General features: G+C 40.8%; 1 protein-coding gene across 1 annotated transcript; it reads right to left on the bottom strand.

The window, feature by feature from the left end:
- Positions 1-723: 723 nt before the first annotated feature.
- Positions 724-18,042, bottom strand: LOC307044794 (phosphatidylinositol transfer protein beta isoform-like). Its single transcript, XM_079690183.1, has 11 exons — positions 17,907-18,042; positions 13,912-13,942; positions 12,443-12,588; positions 12,145-12,236; positions 11,994-12,001; positions 11,803-11,877; positions 11,624-11,707; positions 9,451-9,528; positions 6,878-6,988; positions 5,639-5,761; positions 724-3,350 (listed from the first exon to the last, which is right to left on the bottom strand). The coding sequence occupies exons 1-11, from the start codon at positions 17,924-17,926 to the stop codon at positions 3,303-3,305; spliced, it is 816 nt and encodes a 271-aa protein (XP_079546309.1). The 5' UTR covers positions 17,927-18,042; the 3' UTR covers positions 724-3,302.
- Between the last annotated feature and the right edge of the window lie 436 nt (positions 18,043-18,478).

Here is an 18,478-nt window from a genome sequence, read left to right as displayed (position 1 = left end):
CTTCATCTGTTGCCTCGTCTATTTAAGCGACACAGGCTCACTCATGACATGTCCCTTCATCATCTCTGCGAGAGAGACACATGGATGGATGGATTCATGCCTACTGTAGACCACTGTGAGCTGCCACTTAACAGGAGGTGTGTGGGCGAGCCTGCCCATCTCCGCTTTTAGAAACAGCATTATTTGCTTGTTCTGGGGGCAGATATATGACTGGTTTCCTTGCAGCAGGCACATGTGACTATTCCTCCACAAACAATAAAAAAGGCAGATATCTCAGGCAGCAGACAGGCGGCTCTTCCTGCTATTTAGCACGGATTCCGCTGTTATTGTGCGACTCTTCTGACCTGCAGGTCACTCAAAGTCTAGTCCATGCTGAAGTCACCAATAACTTTTTCTGAGGGGAAGTTTATCCTATCCAAAGGGCATTTTACAGTAAAACAATACCTCATCCAAACTAGTAAAGAATGTGTGAAGCTCAAGCTAGTCTGTCATTGGGAGCAAAAGTTTGTAGACAGTTGTTACAAAGCTGTATAATGTAAATACTGCATTTAGGCTAGCAAATATATGCTTGCTATTGCAAGTTGTTATACCAGAGAAGAAAAAAAACGCAAACGGAAATCTTAATCCAACTATTGCCCAACAGGAAAGGAGTCTTACCACGTCCCTTTTAGCCTTCAATCTCCAACAACCACCTCAATACAATCAGACGACAGAAGCACAATCTGAAATTTATGTTGAATTTATTTGATATGCAGATACAATATGTAGACTTATGGCACACACAAACAAGATTTCGGAAAGAAAAGGCACAAAATCATACATTCACTACCATGTCCCCTGAATTTCAAAAGCTGATCAGAAACATTTAAAAAGCACGCAGTTCGGAAATTAAACCGTTGTATATTTCATAAATTAGAATAAGACTGTACAGTTTCCTCTCCCCCAAAACATTGTCGTGAGCGATGGTAAACCATTGATTGAGGTTGTTCTCTCTAGCCACTGGCTTCTCTATTCAACACACAGCAGGAATAATTAAGATAGACTTTGGAAATATTGATTACACTGAAGACCAACTGTTTCACACTGTTTGCTATTTGAGACATAATGCATACAATCTCGACGAAGACCTACTGGCCGTCTTCTTTGCTGTATATACACCGCTTCCAACTGGTTTTTAAGTGTACCATATTTCCCAGAAAAGGATATGGTTTGGTGAAAGGAAGTGAATTAATTGGGTCGACTGATGAGCAACTATAGCTAAAATATCATCGTGTCATTATGTTCACCTGAGAGGTTTTTTGTGAATTAAAATGTTGCTTCTCAATTTTCCTTTAATACAAACCACAATTGCTGAATTTATGTAAACATATCAGACATCCATTCACACCATTTGGACAAGCCACTAAACCGTTAAGTGATAGTATCTCATACATTTACACAAATAAACACATTAGGAGAATGCAGATTATTTCATTGTATCTGGGTCTTGGAGAAAATAGCATATATTGAAAATACATCTCTAAAAACAGAACCCCAATCCCCGTTGCACAATTTCAGACATTGAAACATCACAAAAAAACACAAACAACAAGGATTGAATGAGGAAACCACTTGTACTGTATATGTATGTAACACTATTGATGATCACTGTAGGCCAGTGCCACATGATTCTGTAGCCTAAGGGGGAAAAAGTGCACTATGGAGTTGAAGAGTCATTAATATGGCATTTCAATAAAAAAACTGATGGGAAATCTGCAGCCTTTTGCACCAAACGCTGTACCATTAAGGCTTATCTGGTGGCAACATTTTAGCTTGCTGAAGGAATTGCAATGATTCAGGCACTGCTAAACATATCGGGGAAACATGCACTTTACACCCTTGAAGTAAAATAGAGAGTGATCCCCAACAACTTTGCTCATAAAGATCTGCCTGACATGATTTAATCCTAACAGGCTCATAGCTTGTGCTAACCTTTTGGTGTTAGGAAAATTGCCAGTCAGAAAAAGGGGAGGTAGCTAGAGCAACAGCTGACAGCAGAGGTACGATAGGTATAAAAAAGGCCCGATATAGGTCCGGAGATTACGGCGAGCAGTGTGTCGTGTCGACTGGGCCCTGGTACGGCCTGTAAACACACCCAGAGTGAAGCAGAAGAGAAGAGGCCTTTAGGAGAGCGTCTACCTCAGATAACCAGAGGACAGAGACGGGCCTCTGTGGTGGGCTGGGCGAGGTGGGGCGAGCAGTGCGGTGCAGTTTGGCTTGTGACGGAGGCTGGAGGGGTGCAGCACCATCTGTGGCTGTTTTTCAGTGCAGTTCTTTCTCTGGGGACATCTGCTATGGAGGTGAATGGTGTGTTGTATGTTGTGTGCGAATGTCTTCAGAACAGGGAGTGTGTGGAGTGGGGGGGGCAAAAAGGAATCAGTGGGAGCTGAAAACACTTTCAAAGTAACATCCTTTTAGCTGCACCAGCGTGCATAGATCTGCCCAGCGTACGCTGTTAGGAGACCAGTCACTGCATAGGCATCCACACCTGTGAGCGTGTGAGAATGAATTCACATGTTTATTCTTATGTGCGTGATGTATATGCGTCATATGCATGCATGTGTGGGGTGCTAGTAAGTGTGTACGAGAGTGAATACCTGTACAGGCATGATTGTCAGTGATAATAAGATGCAGTGTTGGGTAAAGTGGGCTGATGTGGGGGGGAGATTAAAACAGGCAAAGGCGCCAAGGGTGTTAGTAATCTCTTAATGGAGGCTGTGGCAGGAAGGAACACGAGTATGACAAACACACACACTCATGCCGGGGAATGCAAACCCCTGAGCCCCAATGTGTACAGTTCAGAGCGAGGAAGAGACAAAGAGAGGTCAGACGGGGCATCATCTTGAGAGGAATGTTTTGGAGAAAAAAAAGTCTAAAAATGACAGGGGAAATGTTTGGTCCAACACCTGCCACAGTGGAATCAATCCAATAAATGTGCTTTGTAAAAATGTATCTCTACTACAAAAAGCTCTTGTTCATATCTATCCTGAAGGCTAGGTGTCGTCAATAACATGATGCTGATATCAGGCCTTTCTCTGCCCAGGAGATCAAAATGAACCAGAATCTTATCAGACACTACTAGATATCTTTTCCTCAGTGTATAGAAAGGTCTATGATGTGGTGAAAGTCAGGGATCTGCTCTAATGATTTGCCCCCCCCCCCCCACACACAGCCAGAAAAAAAAAAATATGGCACCAAAGAGGGCCTCTTTTTTTTGTTTGCATCACTCCTGTCATTGTGGGCGTTTAAAATCCTTTGCCTTTTCAGTCGTCAGCCGCACTGGTTCCTCGTACTTCTCCCCGTCTGCGAAGCTGTGGGGAAACAGAGAGAGAGACACCATACGTTAGATTTGTGCGAGCTAAATCTGGGAGAGGCGTGTTAGTTGGAGGCTTGCATTACAGTGGAACCACTTCGTGCATGTTTGCTGGTTAGTGTGCTTATTTTTGGACACATTTGTATTCATAAATGGACGAAGATGTACTTCCTGTTTCACAAACCATAACCAGTACCACACATGTCCTTTTGCAGGCCGACATCTTGAGCCCTTTTCCTTAGAAATCTGTTCCAACAGTCTGCATCAGGCCTCTTGTTTGTCTTTTGGTAGATAAAAGCATCACTTTCAAATTCTCCCACCTTGAGGCTGATGGCTTTGGAAAGTCAATTAGTGGTGGAATCTGATAGCCACACACCTTAATAGAAGAGTTCAAACTAACGGTGGCTCTAAACAGAGGAATAGACAGATCTGATGAAATGGTACGAGGAGGATTCACCCTCCGACTTCTCCATCCTTTTCCCCGTCCTCCCCCTTTTTTCTCAATCACAGCACAGACTCCTTCTCAACTGCAGAATTCCATTTGTATGTTAATGAGGAAAGGGGATCCATCTTGGAGCCTCCCCCCTCGTTCTTGTCCTTTCCTTCCCTCATGCAGCTCCCGACCAGTAAACAGAAGAAGAGGCAGACGCGACTGAGTGCATCCTCTCAGTCAAGTGGAGTTTCTCTTTCACCCGCTGCATTGTGAATGGCAGCGGCTATCTGTGGGCGCTGTGTGACCCTGCCAACCCGGAGCCCAGAGGTTCGGGCCCCGTCGGCCCCTGCACCACAGCCCTCTTTGATGGTAACCGCCCGTTTACTTACTCCAAGGGAAAATGGGAAACACATGCTGAATTGGGCGAGCTGTGGCGGGGGGGGGGGGGGGGGGGGTCTAAGCACAGAATGCAGCAAGTTGGCCAGGAATGTTTGAGCCCGGCCCACTTTAGCCAGTTCGGCCCAGATTCCTCCCTTCTTCTCCTTGTACGGCCAAAAGCTCCCACACTGATATTTAACGTAGTTCCAAGAGCAAAGCAGTGGTAAGGTTTAATCAGAGGATGTGAATCACATAAATTAAAGCTTTCAATTTGATATAGGACTGTTTTTTCTACTTCTGTGCCTTGACTTGCTCTATGGGGAGTACAAGCATGCAGGTACTGGTAGAGAGCATACCTTCTGTGTATGTGTTGAAGTGCTGGCCACCTCTTAAAATATAGCATGTGTAATACTGACAAAGGTTGGCCCAGATGTTAAGGCATTTGCAAGTGTTTACCGTATATATGTACAGTCTCTGGTGTGTTCACATACGCAACAGGCACTCATGGTAGAAGATTTTCACTAGGTCAGCAAAACACCTAACGACCTAGCACATGCGTCATATTTCTCTGGAGTTATTGATTAACTAATTCACATTGAGCTACGGTGTTGCAAGTGAAAGCATGCACGCACACACATGCACGGACAGAAATAATGAGCCTCTTATAACACCGAAGGGAACAGAGTGAAGGCAGCATGCAGTGTTACAGAAGCAGAGACAGGGAGCAGAGAGAGCTTCTGAGAGACTGGCCTGCACCAGAGAGAACTTACACAGCAACACTCAGACCTACACATGGCCTGGCTACTGGTCTGCAGCCTTAGTGCCTCGCAAAGAGCCTTTCTTACGCATCTAGACAAAAATGAAATACAGTAAATCACAGAAATGATGATTAGGAAGCATGTGGGGGAAGCAAGGATAAGGTAACCATGGAAAGGTTTGTTCCTTTCAGTTAAATATGTATCTCAAAATGTTTTCTGAAATGCATTAGGGATCAAGGAAGTCATATTGGTTCTGCAAAATGTCAGAGAAAAGGGTGCCAAATTGTTGTTACTCTTTGGGAAGCAAATGATACAGCAACGGTAATCAGGATGTCATTATCCTTCTCTTTAATTCAATGTGTTTAATATTTCACAGCCCAGCAGGTATTATGACCAGGGGATGAAAAAGCACAGAGACTTTATTTAAAAACAGAAACTAATGGGGTTAAGCAGGAAAGATGTTTTCCAGCAGGCTTCCTGTTTTATCACCCTAAGATAATTCTAGTGTAGTGAACTATTGTAAGTCTAATGCTTAGAAGACAACAGCTCCATCAGAATAAAAACTACAAAAGGTGAACTCCTGGTTCCTTTCGAGTTCAGGATATGAAATGTCGTGGTGTGTAATCTGCACGCTCCTGACACGTCATCAATAATAAGTACATTATGTAGCATGGGGTTTTATTTTAAATAATGGGTCATTTCATTTGATACACTCACTTCATCCAGCTCATTCTGTGTCTCTGCCTCCATACGACGAATATCTGCCATATTCAGCTCCACCCACTTATCAATCCAGCAGAAGAGCTGGCGGTGGAAGTTATTGAAGATCCTCTTCTCTTGCTGAGGGACACAGAGGTAGTCTGGGTTAGAGCTTAGCTGTTCAAATCAGGGCTGGGGGCGATATGAGTTACATATAATATCCCAATAGTCTTAGGCTATGATGCCATACATAATACATAGAGTATAACCCTTTAATGCATACCAGTCTGATGAATGTACTGAACTAATCTGTACTTAGAGACATTTTAAAGGGTTTCATTCTTCAGTCAACAGTATTTAATCATTTAATGTGTTTATTATTAATTATCACATTTTTGGAAAATCTATTTATTTATGCATCTGATCTAATATTACAGACCTGACTGACTTTATCAAAGAATGAGAAATCACTTTCACCGGAAGGTTGCATTTATTTTCGAGTCAGTTCTCACTAGGGATGGGTATCGTTTGAAATGTATCGATTCCGCTTATCGATTCCGGTTCTTATCGATTCCCCGTTTCGATTCCAAAATTGTAAAAGAAAGAGGTCAAACGTTTAGATAACAAAAATATCTTTATTCTTTTAAGCTTTAACTGACATTTTTTCAAATAAAAAATATACATGCAATACAAATATATTGCACAATAGCTGTGCTTTATTTTAACTGAGCTATGCCTGTGGCAAGCTATGAAGTGACTGAGCTCGTGAACTGTCTACGGGAGGAGCCTCGCTGCGGGGCAACTGTGGACCTCTGTCGCCTGTCAGTGCAACTTACGTGATGCCGTTTAAAAAAAATCAAGGGCCAATCAAGGGCCAGCTGTCAGCGTACCGAGCCGGCCGTTCTTTGATTCTCCTGAACACACAGATGGCCAGTCCGCCCTTACCCCGGTGACCCGGTGGAATACAGGGTCAACCCTAGTTCTCACATACTTATAGCCTAATGCCTAGTGAGTATTCTTGTATAAAAAAGGTACGTAAACTGGTATAAATGAAATGGGACAAAACAAATGTGTCAAAACAGACACACACACTTATGATACATTTCAATTCAAAAGACAATACGTAAACAAGCACTTGTATTGGTCAGTCAGACGGTCAAGAGGAACAGGAATTGCTTCGGCAACCTTTAACTCTCAGAGCCAGAGCCTAGATAATCGACTGTGTGAAGTTTAACTGTGTGAACATGTCACTCTCACCTCATGGATGAAGTTTTCCACCTTGGTCTGCAGGCCCCACCACTTGAACTTGACTGTGACCAGTTTGTAGGCACACATCCTCGGGCAGTCCGTCTTACTAACCAGCTCTTTCTGTTCGGAGAAGAACAGCAGAAACAAACCGAAGCATAAGTCTTTCACTTTTGACACAATCAGAATAAATAACGCAGGAAAAACTTTCCTAAAAACAGAAGAAAGAATATGATTTAAGACTAATCTTTGCAACATTCAAAGCTCAAAAATCATTAATACATAATGCTTTGGGTATGGAGCTTGCTGAAATAATTATCAACATGAAGATGTGCTGTGCAGAGATAACAGAGCCCTAATCTACAACACACTTTCTAAATCCATCCGCCGCTTGCACTCTGTCTCCTTGTGAAGAGAAGAAACAGAGGAGGGGGGTGGGGGCAGAGCAAAGTGGATAAACTCCAGATGAAGGCACCATTTCTCTGCCTCCGCCCTGACAGCGACACCGTTCCCGACAGGCATGCCTTTGTGGCCACGGAAAGCAGATAAAAAGGCGTCGCGGTGCAAAGCTGGTTACATTATTAACACCTAGGACCTCCTCGCCCCCAGAACACACTCTCCCTCCGAGAACACCCGTTTAATTAATCACTTCATTCTGGCTCGGCATTCCAAGAGAAAATGCCACAGACCCGCCTCAATCACCCTCATCCCACTGCCGTTTGATGCTGCGATCATGGAGGGGAGCGGGAGAGGGGGGGGGGGGGAATGAGAAACATTTCTAAATTTGCAGTGGGTTTAGAAAAGTTGTCATCGCTAAAGGAGAACTTCACATGAAACGGATTCTACATCAAAACACTTACGGTGACATTTCTTCTCTCCCTCTCTGTGCCCCACTCAAAGGAGCAGAAGTTTTCAGAAATACAAAGGGTACCGATATGCAAGCATGTGTGCATGCAGAGATAGACAAGAGTTTTATTGCTCTGAGAAGCTGGCAGAAATTGTGCCTGTGTTGTCACATAACTACTTTTTTTCTTCCCCTCACCTTTTCAAAAACAGTCTTTTTCCATGTCCATAGCGGACGGGAAAGTGATCTAATTAAAAACAAAAACAAATACAAAGAAGTTGTGCTTCTTTATTCATACTTTTTAAAAGCTGTTTGGGTGCTTTTGTTCTTGACTTCTTGAAGCAGAGAAAAGTTTCCCCCATGGTGAACTTTGAGGGCTCCGCTGCAGAGTAGAAACACTCCGTGCTCCCACAGTGAGCAGGACCCTTTGTGAGGCTGCGGGGTACGGAGGGTTTAGAGGGGAAAGCAACACAACTCCTGACAAAGTTTCTCTGTGTGGAGCAGCAACATCTTATTGACTTATCACCCTCTATCAAAAATACATCAGTCTTTATACAGAACTGCTGCTTGTCAAATTTAGAACCCATGTCCTGACACGGCTTCTTTCCCATTTGTGTCTTCATCTTCTGTCCCGCAGCGTGGCAGGCGGAGCTCAGAGTAAAACCTTTATCTGACCCGGTGACTAGAAATTTCTATTACATCCAATTAGGGCTGAAAAGAGGTGATTTGTCTTCATCAAATTGCCGCCTCACAGATCTGTCGACCCCAGTCTAGCCTTCCTCCAGCTCAGTGCTCTCCTGCGAACAGAGCTGTTCACATTAGAACGGGCGATGGTGGGGAAAAAAGGACTCTTTTAAAAGATATCTCTACAAATTGATCCAAATTAATGAAAGGTATCAAATTAAAAACACAAAATAATGTAGGTCTACATACATTTCAAACATCTGGACCACCATTTCTGTCATGCTGCATAGGAACCGTGAGTGAAACACATTTTTTAAGTCCAGCCACAAATTCTTGATTGGATTGAGGTCTGGACCATTTATGCATTTCCCAGAGTAGCTTTGGCTTTATTTTTTAGGAGTCCTCGTCTTGCTGGAAAACAAATCTTCTCCCAAGTAGCAGTCTTGCACACTGCAGCAGGTTTTCCCCTAAAAGATTTCCTGTCTTTTCCTTAATTCATTTTGTCATCTCACAATCCTAATCCTTCCATACCAGTAGCAGAGTAGCCTCCCCACAGCCTGATGCTGGCACCACCGAACACCCCCCAGCTCAATAATTGCTTCTCAGACTGCTGGACTCACTTCCAATGTGTTTGAGAGACTCCCACATATCTTCTGCTGTAAAAGTGTTTGGCTTTTAACAGTGGGATATTGTTTGTTGCATGCGTAGTGTCTCCTAGCACGACCCTTCAGCTTCTTCAGAGTTGGCACAGGCCTCTGTGGGGAGGACAGTCTGCTCTCCACCGATTTACAGATGTTCCATATTCTTTCCATTTTATTACCACGTGTACTTATTAGTGTTAGTGCTTTGGAAAATGTCTGCACAGATTATGCAAGGTCTTACGCAATTACAGTGGCAAAATAACAAGTAAAACCTCAACTGAATAATAACCAGGTATGTATCCTCTCTAAACAGTCTGGGGGTCAGACGTGGGTTATATCTTTGCTCATCTCTGGTGAAAATAATTGCCATTTGTGTTTGAATGCAATATGTGACTTGCATAGCTCACGAGTGTTACCTTCCAGGCGGGCCCCAGGGGTCCTCTGCCGGTCTTTGCTGACTTGAACTTGGCAGGGTCCTCATCTGGCTTGTAGTCCTACAGAGAGAGCAATTTATATAATTAATACATAGCACATTATATTTAGCAGACAAACTGCTCAACAAGCTGAAGTAATGTGTTTCTGATTTAAATGTTTTTATGCTGCTACATCATAACTTGAGCAATGAATAGGCGTTTTGTTTTATTCAGCAAAAAGAAATCCCTTTAAATCAGCATGATATGTTCAACTTTTGAAAAAAAGAAAGCAGGTCAAGATTTAGACATTATTTTTAGAATATTATCTAATACAAAGCACCAACCAAAAGATAGTTTCATTTTATTTCATTAGCACATTCAGCAGGTAACAGAATGCCATGTTTGTCGAACACTGCTGTTCCCTCACTGTGCTCTTAACTAACTTTACACATTTTCCAAAACACTCCACGATTCAGAGATAATGTAATGTAGCCTGAGCTGAACCTTAAGTGGCTCGGAGACAAAAGACTCTATGGGGCGTTCATGCCACCAGCAGCGTCTGTTTAGTTAGGCAACACTGATACCAGTTCATTTACGTGAATTTGCTTGCATCTACCTGCATGTGCTGAGTTTGTGTTGCCTGCTACTGTAAGTACAGCTGCTTTACCTGCAATTACACTCCTTACAATATCTTTTCACAGTTATGTCCAGCTAAACCTTTTTTCTTGAACTAACCATTTATTTGCCATAGCACAGAAAGATCTTGGTTTCATGGCAGAAATATGTTTTAAGCATGTTGAAAAATACTGAGCACATATGCCAAGCACGTGGGCACGTGACAAAGTTGAATTCATAAAAAATGCAAGAGAAATAGTAATACAAATAAATGAAATGGCTTTCAAATTACTAACAGCTCAAGGGCCCAGCAATTTTAAATAAATCATGATGCGCCTGCAGCTAAAAGCTACTTTTCAGGGCTATCGGCCAACAGGAGGGTGCCAAACGTGTGGAAAGAGATAGAAGCCCGACCGTAAACACAAACACACAATAATTTGGCTGTTTTAATGCTGAGAGCTCCATCACTATAACAATACGATGTGCTGCACTAATGAGGCCTGTGAATCGATATGCCGTGGTAGACGAAAAGGAGCTACTCCACAAGTAAAACAGTGTGTGTTAGAGCGCAAGAGTGTGTATTTGTCTGGTTCCAGCATACGAAGCGCTGTGAGCTTTAATTACACTAACAAACTCATCTGTGCTGGCAGTACGCCCCAGGCCCTGCAGCCATGCCTGAGGCTGAGAGCTGATAGGGTCCTCAGACACAACACACTCCTCCAGCAAGGCAAACACCTCCGCTTCGTTAACTACCCGCCGCAAACAAACATGTACAGACACTCAGAGAGCAACTGCTCAGCCAAATGGCCTCACACACACACAGTGAAATGAGGCAATGTGATGTTAAATAACAGCAATAACGTGCAACATCTTCTAAAAAGATTTCAGAGATTCCATGAGTATCAAGTAACAGCTCATTAATATTTTTTGAAATATCAAAGAGGGCATCTAAGGCTGCACAAATTGTGTGTATGGTTTTTAAAAGATTCAAAAGGTTTCAATCTAGTGGTGCTTATGTTGATGTATTTACATCATGCTATTTTATATAGTCGGTTCTTGCCATCCATTGATAGCCAGAAAGACATGTTTAATGGTATCCAAGCTTCTGGTTATTGTTTAAAATGTATCTTATGTGATGTTTAAAACACATTACAAATGTTAAAAACACAAGAAAGCCTGAAGGCTTATTTGAATTCTCTAGTAAAACTCACTAAGATAAAGCAACACAGACGTAACGAATAGTGATCTGTTGAATACATAGTTCTAAATGTGTTATCCAATTGATTAGTAGTAATGATGTTCCCATTTATATATTCTCTAAAAATGTTCACTGAAAGTTAATGTTTCTCTGAAGAATTTTTTTTTTTTAATCTCCTACAAAGAAATACATTAAAATGAAAAGATGATTCATTATCAAACATTTATTAAATAACGCTAATTTAAAAATTCCTTATGTGAAGTGGATTAGTTCAGCAGATTGCTTTGTAATGACCAGGCTTGTCCACTTGAAGGCGCCAAACTTTTGTATTTTAACTTCTGTGCAAGAAGAGGTTCTACTTACCGCAGCGGACACTTCATTTCTGTCTGCGATGTCAATGGGCACCACCGCTACGTTCTGCCACGTGGAACTGTCTAGTTTGTGCACCTGAACAAACATGACAAAAAAAGTAAGATGAGCTTACTAACACAAATCTGATATTCAAATTGAAATGAATCTTGATAAGGTGTAGAGGTACTCACATTTTCTTGTGTTCCAAGGTCCGGTTTGTGCCACGTCTCAATCTTAATGAAGAAATTGTCTTTCATATACTCGTTCTAGAGAGAAAAGGTGATAGGATATAACATTAAGGTATAAACCGAGTATGTAGAAGCACCTAAAACTTAGTTGAAGGAATTAGTTCCACAAATTAAGAGCCATTAAGACTACTTACCGTCACAACTGGATCAAGATGAGGCATGAGGAGAAAACAGAGAAAAAAATACCATTAGATACAAATAAAAACACTAGAAAGTCACATGTAATTACCAGGAGAAGACTTAGGTTTTCAGGGTAAAGCAAGGGTATATAAGGAGGGGACTCACTGGTTCTGCAGTAGGGGTAGGCATTCCAGGCTTTTTCATGAAATACCAGGGAGCCTTCAGGGGCAAACACCTTGACAAACCCTGGGACTTTACTGGAGGCGGGGTAAAGAGGAGGGGGGACGGGTAGATGGAGGGAAAGAAAAGGAGAGGGAAGACGTATTACCTCAGTTATCAGAATTTCTATTGTGCAGGTAGGAAACCAAAAACCTGAAATCCTTCACAACAAAGATAAGACAATGCTGCCACTTCCTGGTAGCACGATGCCATTACACTTTGAGAAGGCAAAACAGACAAACACCTTTTTAGATGATAGATTTTGTGAGTATACTGTCCCTTCTCGCCGTCCTTTTCATAGGGTTCATTCTTGAGGACCTCAATGCCCTCACCACCACCCGTCTCATTTTTACTCGCTTCAGCCACGGAGAACAGCTGTCCCACTTGGTACTGCAACAGAAAATAAATAAATAAATAAATCATCAGTCACTCTGTCATTTCTTATTACAGCTTTAATGGTAATCATTCATTAGTCCCAGCTCATTTAGGCCACTTGTTGATTCCCAAAGTCGTGGTAGGGATCCACTTTTAGGTTACAGCTGTGTCTTATGTTATGATTATAGAGACAGAGCACTTGATATGCATTAAAAAAAATAAACGTAGAAACTCTCATTGTTCTGATGGCACTCTAATAAATTGTAGATTTATATAACGTGTCAAGACAAACTACAGCAGAACTCAATAGTCAAAGAAAGTTGTGTAAGACTTTTAGTGTGGGAGCAAGCGTCTTTTTATTTTAATATACTGCTGTCTTTCCAAATCAGAATACGATCACAGCAGGCTTAATCTGGGCAGTCTGTTTGCATTACAAGTTTACCCTTCAGTCTGCAGGCCAAGTTAACTAGTGTCGCATGTCATGATGTTTGAACAACAGACGGATAACCAGACGGGCGGATGTTTGCTTAAACTACCAGAGCTCTTACTAGTGTTTCCATTCTGAAGAGAATAGTCATTTTTCAATTGTTTGGTATGACCTTTAAAATGCGACATTAGTGACCAAGATATTTAAATGACCATATAAGGCAGCAGGCTGAGAGTCTGGGACTCATGACATAAACACAAGGAATAAATCCAGCTCTCGTTACGCAACACACATGATTAACAAATGATGCTTTTCCCCCTGATTAAACCGTGTTGCCTTAACGTGCAACCAGAAGCCAACCACTGGAAATATTAGATAGAGGTGCATTTATTATTTACCATTAGTTAATTGAGAGGATTAATAATCTTTTGAGAAATATTGATTAAAATTAGGGATAATGACTAATTCCTATAAACCACCACTCTGACACACTTACATGATAAAACAGATCATAAGGTGCAAGTGTAACATGTATTTTAGTGAACAAAATCAATTCCTTAATATAGATGTGTCCAACTATGAAGCAAATAACATTTATAGATATCCTATACCATTGATCTGATGTTCTTCAAACTTAAAGACACATTTCTTAATAAGAACATGTGTGATCCATATAAACAAATATTAAGAATAGAGTCGATGTGGTCAAAGTGTCAAAGTGCTGCAGCAGTATTTTTGAACTGTTTAAAAGATTTTTTTTTTTAAAAGGTGGCAATCACTTTTTGGAGCCCCAGACATAAATGTGACTAAGTGAAAATGTACAAGAAAAAAAGTTAGAAGAAATAAATGAAATGAGAGCATTTGACATCATTAATCTAGTTGTTTAGGTAATGAAGAGACCGATTACTCACCTCCTCAACACTACAGGGTAAAACCACTCTACTGCAAGAGAAAGAGAAGTGTGATTACATTCAAACATACTTGTTTCCTAAAGACACAGTTTATTATTAGGCACTTCTGTCAGAAACACTGCACTATTGTTTTTGAAGTGAACGAGTATAACTTCACCTCTAAAAATACTCAAGGCAGGTGCAGAAAAACAATACACTTTCTAAAAACACCTAAACACTAAACAATCTCCACACAATATGAACAAAGTTAACCTCTGCTGAAGAGGCAGCATTGCCACTACCATGAATTATAAATAACGTCAATAATTCACGCTTCTGACTGTATGAGAACAGGAAGCCAGTCATTGTGGCTCTTCCTGAGGTAACAGCCATTACTGCACAGTTTGACAAACTGCTGACTTCAGCAACATGAGAGGAACTAGGGTTGCCAGAAACTGACCATGATCAAAATCGATTATTCGGCAGCCCTGGCGAATAATAATTGATTATTCGACCGACCGACCGACCGACCCCCCCCCCCCACTCAGACAAAAGGATTTCCGTTGTTTGTTTCATTTAACTTCCTATGGACTTGTAAGTTCGAAATAGTTCCACGAGGAGGAACTATTTTTACCTGCCGTTTTTTTCTTTTTTCATCTTTAGTCGCACGTGTGAGGGAGAGGGCGGGGTCGGTGTGTAGCGCTGCAGCAGCAGTCTGCTCTGCACGCAGGCTTCCTCCAAGTTTACAGTAAAACAAACTGGTGGTGTGAACAATGGCCATTTACAATTATTAATACTATTACTATTATTAGCATTAGTCTATATTTTGGTTGAAATTAAGCCATAAAAAAAAAAAACATAAATAATAATAAAAATAGATATAAATAAAATCGATTTTTAAAAATAATATTCGATTATGGAGACTGTAACGAATATTCGAATAATCGAATAATCACTGGCATCCCAAAGAGGAGCACATCATTAGAGCACATCATTAGAGCAGAGCAATAGTTGGGTAATGAAGACGACTTTAGAGGGAAATGTAAGGAGTGGGCCATTTTAGGTCACAAATATTTCTTAAAAACAACAAATGTGCTGCAGACAGCAGGCACAGCACTTTGACAACAACAATATCTTCATTTGTATCCGACAATATATCAGAACATTAAAAGACAGTGTGTTCTTGTTGCATGGTTAGAGTAGTGCACTGTTACTTCAGGGTGAGGTAATGGTACTTACTGTAGGGTTAGAACCAATTGCATCATTTACCCTGATGAGCATGAGAATTCAGTCAATGACCACAAACCATACAGTGCAAGAGGTGGTACAAGTAGGCAGAGGAAGTTCTCAATGCATGAATCTAAAGCTAGGCTGTATTCAACACTGACACTTGGTGCTCTGTTTTATTTCTTTATAAATCATTTCTGACTGCAATTTTTCGTTAACATTTTTGACCACGTTGACACCGTTATCAAGTGTTTTGTCCAAAATAAACACTACTCAAATAGATATTTGGAATTAGGGTTATTCTACACAATGCCACCTATAGTGACACATGACTGTATCTCTCAAGGCAGCTGCTAAAATCTGCGAACAACACCAAGGCATTGTGTTGTGCGACTTAATCAAGAACAAAGGGAACCTAATTAGGGTTCACAGCAATCAATGTGAATACATTCAGTTAGTGCAGGTTATACCATTTCAGAATATTAATCTTGTTCTATTTAGCACAGAAAATGTTTCAACCCGACAGAAAACCGAAAGAGCAAAAAGAGGCAAAGATAACCTTTGAACCAGAGCTCAATATATACAATAACTAGTCATTCGTAAAGAGAACTGGAAGTTTACCATCATAATCTGTGAAGAGGTAAATTACAGAAAGGTTCAGTGTGCACAATAAACCATTTAAAATGTGGAATAAACAGGTGTGTTTATTTAACAAAGCCAAATCTAGGAAACTAAAATCAAAATAGAAGGTTTATCTGGGTTAACACTATTTCAACTAGTCGAAAAATGTGTTAAAAATATACTATTACAAATCACAGTTCATACTAGGGATGGGAACGATTAATCGAATATATTCAGGTATTCGAATATGAGTTATGAATATTTTTTTTGGGAGGGGTGCCTAAGTTGATTACATATGATCAAACGGAATAATTCAATGTATACGACAGTGCCATAGCTAAGTGTGTTAGGTCTAAATGTGTGTTTTGCTCCGCTCACCAGTCCTCACAGCGGGCAGAGCTGTAGGTGCTGATCTCTCTCTATACACCAATTCCAGCTGAGAGGGTCTTCTCTACAGCTGGCCTGATTGTGAATCGCCTCTGCACCCGCCTCTCCCCTGAGCATGTAGACATGCTCATATTCTTAAACAAGAATGAGTATTGAATAGCTGCATTCTGTGCATAGGCCCTGCTATAGGTTGTTGATCTCTGTTGTAATAGGGTTACGTTACCCTAACGGTAACCCGTTATGTTGTTCGTGTATGATCCCTCTTTAATTTAAAAACCAAGTTATGTTTTAAGCATGAAAGCTGTAGGCCTATAGCTTTCAACTGTTCAAACTGTGATCACCAGTTCAATACATTTGACAAATTCGACTTGGTTTCTACTTATTTGAACATGTATTTTTTTATTTCCAAAGATTAAATGTTTCTTTTTTTGTTGTCAACATTTTTCCCACATTTCTTTTTTATATAGGATACGTACATTTAGGTTAATCGATTAACCGTTTTTTGTTAGGACTAAGTGTACTGTATGGACTTAAGAAATACCCATTAGGCCTCAACAACAAGCAGCCGAGTGTAAATAAGTACTTGCAATATGCAAAACAGAATGACATGTTGAGGTTAATTGTAGGAAAACAAATCTAATAGAAAGGGCCCAATAAAACCACTAATCACAAATGCCAACACATATTTTTAATATTCAAGCAAATGAGATGAAAGGCCTGAACCAAACCCGAGACATGTTTTGAAACGTTGCTGAGTTGTACAATTAAGCTCCTATTCAATTGATGCATTAATAGTATGCAACATTGTGGTGTCTGATCTGTGTTTTGATTTTTAGACATGTGTCACGTTCCTGTGGTACAGGCTTTTAGTTGTATAGTTCATTAAGATATAGCAGCAGAAATCAAAGAAAACTCGAGCCTGAAACAGTAACCCTATAGACTTCCTGTCTCACAAAACGCAACAGTTTATTTACTGTTGAACGTTAAGTAACAAACTACATTTCCAAATTCAGTAAGCACTCATTAAACACAAGTCCGACTCTAACTATGACTAAATAACTGCTGAGGGTTTGCTTAGTGTCCTAGCCCTTAATGTCTTTAATGTCAACACCAGCATCTTTAGATCCAACTTCATAACTCACACAGCTAACAGAAAGCTAGCTTTATCTAAACACTAACGTTACTACCGCTAGCAGGCTAGTTGATGGAAATAGCTTCCTTCAACGCGAGAACCAACAAATCTGCCTTTTAGTCCAAGTCTTGGATACGATTAGTGGACACTCCAACATGTGTAACGTTTACTGTCAACGTTGCAAATTATAGCATTAGCAGTGCTAAGTGGTATCCATTCATGTCAACGCTATACCGTTATGTTGGCTAGCATTAGCAAACCGTGAGCTAATTCGTAGCTCAACTTAAGTTTAAGTTTCACAAAAGGAGTGAACACATGCAGTTACCCTTATCTGAAAAAACATGCACACGAAGCATAGACTGAAGAGTTTAGAAGCGAATAACTGAAGATGAAACCACGAGAAACTGTAAGGTACAACAGCAGCTGTCACACAGAGCCATAGCGCTGTCAACGCCGGTAGGCCACAGCAGCTCTAGAGCAATCCCACCCTTCCCTCGTGTGAGTGACACAGCCAAGATGAAAAAGTTTTCATTAGTGTCAAACTTAGGTAAAAAAAATGCCCAGCCCATGCAAATCTGTTAACACTCCTTGCAGTTGGTTTAACGTTTTAAAAAAAGATAATGGATAAAAGAGAAAACATCGGACTTACTACTCCTTGATGAGGACCATGGTAGCTCGCTCCTCTCGGTACCACAGTAACTTCCAAACAAGAGCTGATTGCTGCTGACGTCATGAGCTGCAGCTAGGGGCCCCGGGTCCCTCCCCCCTGAGCCTGATTTGCAGAAGTAGGCATGGGATGGACCAGCTAATTGGTGTTAACAATAGACTGTATAAAAATAGGTACTAACCCCCAAACATTTTTGAGCTACAAAACTTTTCCCGAAGAACACTTTACACTGGGAACGCTGGAGATTATGTCCTCATAATTGTTCTGTCAAACATCTTGCAACAAGTAGTTTTTTTACACAACATATGACACATCAAACAATGTTAATATAATACTTGAATTTGCATCGTCCAAAGCTTAGAAGTCCCTTGCCTGCTAATTCTCAAAGGATCCAAAAACATGCATGCACTGATCAGTACGTTAAATAATTATTGTTCTAGTTTCTGCCTGTTTTTTCCATTACTCTTCCTAGGAATCTACTGTGACCTCATACCTTACCCACCCGACCATTTAAAAAATATTCTCACCCTCTTTGTTCCACTACTTTTTAACAG

Source organism: Notothenia rossii (assembly GCF_949606895.1).
Source record: "Notothenia rossii genome assembly, chromosome: 6".
NCBI lineage: Eukaryota > Metazoa > Chordata > Actinopteri > Perciformes > Nototheniidae > Notothenia > Notothenia rossii.
Note: the sequence above shows the minus strand (reverse complement) of the source record. Positions and strands in the feature narration are given on the sequence as shown.